Genomic DNA, 7810 nt, shown 5'->3' with positions numbered 1-7810 from the left:
ATCGATCTACAGTGGGGCAGACAGAAGAGTAGGAGAGTGTGATTTACCTCTGTCATGGCAGACGATGGACACGAACCGGAGTCCGAGAAGAAAAATAACACCCCCTACATTTGCTTCACATGGAGACACCGATGTTGGGGACCAAGAAGATGAGCTCCTCCTCCACATAACGACGGGGGTACAATGCGGGAGTATAAACTAGAGGGGTGGATCTGCATCCCTGCCACCACCGGTGTTTGAAAGGGGGAAATGGGGATTTTTGGTGGGGGCTAATGGAGGAGGTGACCGCAAGAGGGAGGTGACCCCTAGCTTTGCCGCACAACCCTGCCAGGATTTCATGATATCCCGCCATCTCGCGTGCAAGCTCCAGCGCACACATCGTTGTTGCTTTGCACTCCCCTTTGGCCTTGCCCTGGAAAATTGCCGGTTCGGGTGTTCCTACCGGGCAGGATGCTTGAGCCCGTCCCCCGTCCCTGGTAGGCTTGGTACGGATCATCATCACCGCCTATATATACATCTTGTAAGCCACCAACTAGGTAAATCGCTCCATAAGATAACCCACGACGTTTGTAAACATTCCCGCTATAGCAAAGTTTTGCTAGCTGACATCCGAGGTTTTTCCTCTATTTGTTGAAGAGGATTTTTCCATGCTAAAATATTGTGTCTCCTACATGGTTCGCTTTGTTCGTTCTTCATTTTGATTATCACGTTTATAACAAGTGGTTAAGACTCGTGCAACAACGCATGCCTCCTCTAGGCATCCAATCACTCGTTTTTTGTTTTCACCGGGCTTGGCTGACGAGCATACAAGCTACCAAACACATCGTCTCTCTCAAATCTCAACACAAGGTGTACAGTGTACTACGAGAACTAGTGCATGACTATGAGTCCACTTGTAAGCAGTCAGATTCCTCTGTTGACATTTGGGAAACGAACAAGTAGACGCCTTGGCATTACGTCTTAGATCAGTTTATTTCCTTGCGGCGAGAAAATAACAAATGGCGGCCAGCAGCAAAATAACAAGAGACTGGACATTGGCAATTGCAATAGCCTTGCGAGGCACATACTACCTTCTGCGATGATTCTGTCTTTTCTCCAGTTTCCTCTAGCTGCAGGTTCATTGTCCGCACGTTACATGTGAAGGGAGTCTGTAGTTAATTTTGTATGTATATGTACGCAGCCTTCAATTTCTTTATATTGTAGTTGGACATCGTAAGAGAAAGATGCCCTTCTATGCTGCCTAGTGCCTAGCTCTCGTGCCATGCATGCTGCTCTCACAAGCATCGCCGACTTTCGTGTTGGTATGCATGTGACAAAGTTTTGTATCTACCCGCTTCTTTTTAACTATGGAAGAAAATACAATCTGATGCCTGCATCGTATTATCCACACAGTAAAGCTAACACGCCAAATATCTTACAAGGCTTCGTTCTATATTAGTTATCATAATTTCTGATGTATCTATATATGTCTAGATACAACCAAATCATCGACATATATCAGAGAGAGTATTTCTTAACCCATCCTTTCAATTTTTAGAGAAATCGTTCTGAAAGTCTTCCTAACAGAAATTTGTTGCCTACATCCAACAATCATTCTGGAAAAACAGTATCAACGAGAGACATCACGTGAATATGTGCAACATCGCAAACTGCTAAAGAGCATACAACATGTATGTGATATTGGTTCCATTGACTCTCTAACCATTATTTGCAACGCGTATGATTTTCCTGTACGATGTGCATCCGATCCTTTTCTTCAGAGTAAGATGGTATAAGGGTCAAGAGTAATGCTATACACATGACACATCTGTACGACAATTTCATACGACACCTCACATGTCAGAATGTGGACCATGCATGGCAATGTTGGCCTGCAGTCTTGTCGTACAAAGATCGTAGCAAATTGATCGTACGCACAGCATTTTCGAAGGGTCAAAGCACACACCGCTGGATCAAAACATCGTACAACCATCGGACAGAAAAGGATCATATGTATAGCAGCATTCTATCTACAAAGGCAATACCTTTTCGAAAAAAGAATCTCCAAAGGCAATACTATTTGTGTTGGGCAGATGCAAACATGATGCGGAAAGAGCAATATCATTAAGCATATTACCCATTAATTGTTTTATCCCTATAAGTTACAGCAAAAGTGGGAAAATAAAGATCTTGCAGATTATATCCTGCAATAACCTGGTTGACTTATTTCACAATGCATGTCCTTAGCAATTTTGACATTTCAAAATGTGTTCATGACAATTCAAAAAAAGGAGTGTTCATGGAGTTGGTACATACAGGTCTGACTTTGAGATTAATTTTCGGTGTAAAGAGTCTCAACTTATAACATGTGCAAACATCATATTGCACTCCTTTTCCTTTTATGAGTTTATTCTCAAGGTTATCATAAAAGGTTTTTAACAAGACAATATGTTCACAAGATCATAAATAGCTCCTATTTTCTACCTGGGTTTGTAATGGACGTATACAACAAAGTTATTGTTATGTAAACATCATAGAGGAGGGGCAAGGACCCATCGATTCCCGGTCATAGGAGGCGAAGATGGGGCAGATGGCGTCGGCTGCTAGGGTGGAACTCTAGGTCGCCAACGCCTTCTTGGGAGAGAGGAAAGCATTTCGTGCTATCTAGCGCGCCACCAAGGCAGCAATCTTTCTGAAAACTAGGCATAACTCGACCTTATTTAGCTCGGTTGCAATATTTTATACAGTGCTTACGGTATCAGTCCTATTGAAACTGCTAAACGTATATCGAAGCACGTTATAAACTATCGAGCAATTCTCAACTCCAAACATGACACTTAAGTTTCGTTATAAACAGATGAATTGCTTCAAATATGCCACCAACGCATATTATGTACTTATGTACTTGACTGGACAACTGAATCAGCTCTGCATCGCCGCTTCAGTTTTTACAGTCTTCAGAGAAGAATCAAGCTGTTCCTTGATGCAGCTAATAAGATTTGAGGTTTCATTTGGCTCAATGGAGCTCCTTCTAAAGCTCTGTAATATTTTAATTGTCATGAAAAATATCAGTAAATGATAAGACAAGTTGTTTTGCTACCAACAGCCATAACTTATGGCTCCAAGATTTTGAAGATGGAAATATAGAAATGTGAATTGCAACATACCTCTGTAGGCCACAACTCGTCACCCGATTTACGAGGAATTATGTGGCAATGGGTCTGTAGATAGTAGGAAACATGAGATAGATCAGTACATAGTTCTTCAAGTTGACCTATATGCAAAAGAGGTGCAGAGGAATCATGTGGAAGTGAGCATGATGCACTAATGGAAAACCATGATACATAAGATAGAGCCTATGCATATTTTCAAGGTTGAGATATTGTTACACACATGGAAAATAACTTGTCCCGCAGCTGCTCCATTATTGACCACCAAGTTGAATGAATCTGAGTTACAAGATAATAAAATCAAATTAATGAGCTAACGATAGATAACAAATGGCATCCTTAAATGTATCACAAAAAAACCATGCAATTTTCAAATTGTGCTTAATGTACTAGTCATGTTACAAATTCACATAATACAAAATATAAGATTACAGAAGCTAACCATATTACACGATTCATTGCCTGTGTGAAAGAGAAAAGTACAAGAACAAATTAATGATCAATTGTCTTTCTTTGTACACTGAAATTGACAAGTATGTTGCTGGGTGAGGAATACAAGAAAGTGTTCATGCTTCTTATAGATCTCAGGGAAACAATGCACAAACTCTTGAGAGTAAGTCATCTGCCCATCTTCACAACATGTGGAGACCAGTGAGGCTACCAGAGCGCAACACTGGTAATCACAAAATGACACACCTGTTTTTTTCTTTTTTGCTAACCAGACATTGACCTGCATATCATTACTGGTATCAAACTAGACATTACCACAGTTTAAGTGTTGAATGGTTCATGTAGAGGTAAGATTCCTATTTAATTCTGTGACATTAGCTTGCTGGTATAATGTTTCTCCTTTCGGGTTTGTATTAGTCTATTATGGATTTGAAGAAATGTAATTGAATCTCAGGACAATCTTGTCATACTTCTGCAGATTTATGTAATCTACAGTAGAAGGATTGAAACTTGGCAGCAGTTCAGCCAGTCAACCAATGATCTGGTTTGCGGTGTACTTAGGCATTGCTAATTATGCATGTCGTGACTAATGCAGAAAATACTTTGAGGAGTTCTTTTGGAGAACTTATCAGCCTGTAAAGGTTCTTTGAATTTAGCCAGATAGTAATATGTGGGGAAAATTATGTGCAAGAGACTGATCATAATTCGTGAAAACGTATTTCACTGGGTTATACAGAAGCCATGAAAATTTAGGTCTACTGCACATCTTTAGTTTTAAGAATTCACTACGAAAACAATTATGAAAAGAACAATGAAAAAAGATGCTGTCCACCTACCACACTGAGTAGCCTTCATAATCGCATTGCTAAGAAAAGGTACTTTGGAACACATGGCTGCTACAACCTGGCACAAAACAAGAAATTAACCTCAAAGGACGTTCAACAGTGATTAATCCAATGGATTAGTTATCAGATCGTGGAAAACTGGAAATAACATAACATTGTAGCATTTGCTTGGTTAAATTCCTAAGAAGAGAACCTATATGGGTATGGCATACGATACTATGTGTTCCATTTAATTTGCTAGCGGAAGGCGTTTTTCATGAGTCCACTTACATGGAAAAGTCAAAACTATAAAATGGACGTGATTGATGAAAAAAATATTAGCTGTAGAGAAAATATCAAAAGGAAAACTACCAAACAGGATAGGTACCAGTTCAAGAAACAACAGTTTGCTACGAAAAATGTCAATGTTTATTGCCAATAACTTACAGTAGGTGGGGTGGCCTCGAGTGATGAAAAATGGCATTTTGGAATTATCAAGGAATGCCTGCATATGTGAAAAATGGTAAGGAGACATTATAAATTAAGAAGAAGAAAAAATCAAGAAACCTAGTTTACTTAACAAGGTAAGAATATGGCTAAGCATAGCAAGACAAGTAAGATGAATGTTGATCAAAGAGAGAAGATTGAAGGTAAAGAACTTGTACAGTTAGTAAGCTAAGCATTGCTAATTGAATTTTATTTTTATACAGAATAAGTAAATGAGTATGATTTACTGAAACATGATATGTTCATTCCACCCAACCAACCAACTGCCAAAGCCTTTTTTAGTAGGAAAATGTGTGGGTCACTATTTGCTTAGCAGTGTTTCGTGGGCAAGAAAATATGATATAATCCTTTGTTTGAAAAGCTAGAATCATTAATATAAAAACAGACTCACGCTCGTCCACATTTTCCCATATTTTTCCCTTGTTTGAAATTAACTTCATGATCTAGTACTTCAAGATATTGTAGGAGTAATTTAAAAAAAATTATGAGTGTGCATTTTATAGAAACATCATTATCTCATCAAATTTGAAATTCCACCAAAGAGAAAGTTGAAGCACTCAATCATAAAACGATCATTGATGGATCAAAATAGTTTGGGCTCCAATCTGAACCTATAAACTTGGTTAAGCAGGTCGAATCAGAAAAGGGGTTTTCAGCTGTTCTGAAACACCTGTATTCATACTCTACAGAATCAATGGCCTAAGAGCCTTAAAGAAATGCCGTAAGTGATGGCAAAAAATACTAACTACTAGCATAAGTCGTGTTAAGAATCGCGCAAAATTGTACTGCACTAGATGTTTCCAGAAAATTCTTAAAATCAACATCCCCTAAGAAATACGAAGGAGGGCATCTATCAACATGATATACTCATTTAATACTTAAATCAAGGCAATCAAAAGTTCCAGCAAAGTGACGGCAAATATTTCTACAAACTGGAAATGCTCCAAGCTAACATACGTCAAGAACTCCCAACCATATATAAAATGGAAAATATGGGTAAAGAAAGGAATCAGTTTTACCCAGGAGCCAATGGATGAGAATCCAATATGCAGAGGCAGACATCGTCTTCGTAGACCTGCAAATTACACAGATAACGCTGTTGAAAGCAAATTAACTAGCAGTCCGTCCCCACAAAGCATGGTTAATAAGTTCGGTCAATAAAGGCCCGTGTTCATTCATGTATAAACAGCTGAACTAGGTATTTCCAATTATCGACCAGATTCCGAGACAGCAAACTTCGCTGTGAGTGTGAGACGCTACGATTTTTGGATGTGTGGACGAAGCTCCCATGTAATTAATTCCCTCTGTATCAAGCACGGCCCAACCTAATCCGGAACAAGCGACGGATGCAGCAAGAAAAAATTGGGAAGAGGAAGAGAGAGCGCGACCCACCTTGAAAGCTGGCGCCTCGTCGCGTATGATCCGGCAGAATACGCAGGTCTCCAGCTCCCCATCCCCCACCGGACCGGCCGCCGCGCCGCGGCTGTCGTCGCCGGCGACGGCGCACGGAGAGGTAGATACCACTGCTTCCTGCCCTTCCGTCAGCTCATTCTCGCCTCTGCCGGCGGGAGGCGCCGGGCCCTCGGGCCGGAGGTGGGAGTGGAGCACGGCGAGGCGCCTCGGCGGGGACATTTGGTCGTGGGTGTGGGATATGGGGCTGGTGTGTGTACTCGTGTTTCGTTCTCGTACAGGTTTCCTTGGGTCAACGGCAACGAATATCGATTACATTTATCCATTTGATTTAATATAAAGAAAATGAGCATAGAAAAAATGTAGGAATTTTTTTATTTGGTTTAAATTCCATACGAAAATCAAAGGAATTCTACAATCTACTCATGCCTCTTTTTTTTTACACTAGGACAATGCCCGCGCGTTGCTGCGAAAGAGAAAAAGATTGTTGATTTAGAAAAATTAAAATACTCATTAACAACATACATCCAAAATATTTTACAATTATATATTGTCATCAATCTTTATAATTCACAAAGTGTCATTGGTCTGTACAACAGTTGATACATTTTCTTTATAGCAAAAGTGTCCGTGTGTTGAATCGGAATACGCCAAAACTCAATCGCTCCAACGAATCAAACACTTCTCCTCCGCGCCACCATGGAGGAAGGTGCTCATGGTTTCTCCTATTCCGGACCAACATAGTCAATCCTAAGATTATGGGCTTGTAAGCCCCTTGCTGCATCAACTTGTAAAGTCGTAGACCCGTTTCCCAGGTGGCTCCTCCATCGCGCGAAAGGCGTCTCCGCCAAAGGCCAAAGGCGTCGACTCGATTTACCTATTAGGGGCCACCTCCGCTCGCCGTCCTCTCCTCTTTGAATGCCACTCAGGCCCCTCTTCGTATAGTTTGGCATGGCAGACATGTCGCAAGTTTCGTTCGCTCGGCCAAAGACATCGGCTCGATTTCCCTGTCAGGGGCCACCCCCTCTTCTTAGTTTGGCATGGCAGGCATCTCGCAAGTTTCGTTCATTTCTATACACTAAGAACAAGACAATGGTCATAACTTGCATAATAATGACCTAAACTTAGCTTTACATTTATTTTAATCATGATATAATTATGGTTTCAAACATTCATGTGTTTCCTATTCCTGCAAATCAAACACTCAATTTCGTATATGCTTTTGCAACTCTATAAGATTGCACACACATTCCTATCATATTTTTGTCCTTTTCTATCTCTACGTCTGTGAAATCCTACGAATCAAACATGCTCTAACTTGTTTATCACAATGGGTTTATTACTGCTCTACTGTATTCCCTCCGTCTACATATAATGATACATCTAGATTTATTTAAGTTATAATTTTTTTAAAAATTTGATCAATTTTACAGAAAAATAGCAGAATATACGATATTAAATTGGTACATT

The 7810-nt window shown here is 40.2% G+C and overlaps 1 protein-coding gene across 1 annotated transcript; it reads right to left on the bottom strand.

Moving 5' to 3' along the window:
- Positions 1-2679: 2679 nt before the first annotated feature.
- Positions 2680-6587, bottom strand: LOC124703671 (adenylylsulfatase HINT3-like). The gene is made up of 7 exons (XM_047235893.1): positions 6323-6587; positions 5950-6005; positions 4871-4928; positions 4436-4502; positions 3373-3428; positions 3147-3200; positions 2680-3018 (listed from the first exon to the last, which is right to left on the bottom strand). Exons 1-7 carry the CDS (start codon positions 6560-6562, stop codon positions 2902-2904), a joined length of 648 nt encoding a protein of 215 aa, XP_047091849.1. The 5' UTR covers positions 6563-6587; the 3' UTR covers positions 2680-2901.
- Positions 6588-7810: the final 1223 nt, after the last annotated feature.

The sequence above is a fragment of the Lolium rigidum genome, chromosome 3 (assembly GCF_022539505.1).
Source record: "Lolium rigidum isolate FL_2022 chromosome 3, APGP_CSIRO_Lrig_0.1, whole genome shotgun sequence".
Classification (NCBI taxonomy): Eukaryota; Viridiplantae; Streptophyta; class Magnoliopsida; order Poales; family Poaceae; genus Lolium; species Lolium rigidum.
Note: the sequence above shows the minus strand (reverse complement) of the source record. Positions and strands in the feature narration are given on the sequence as shown.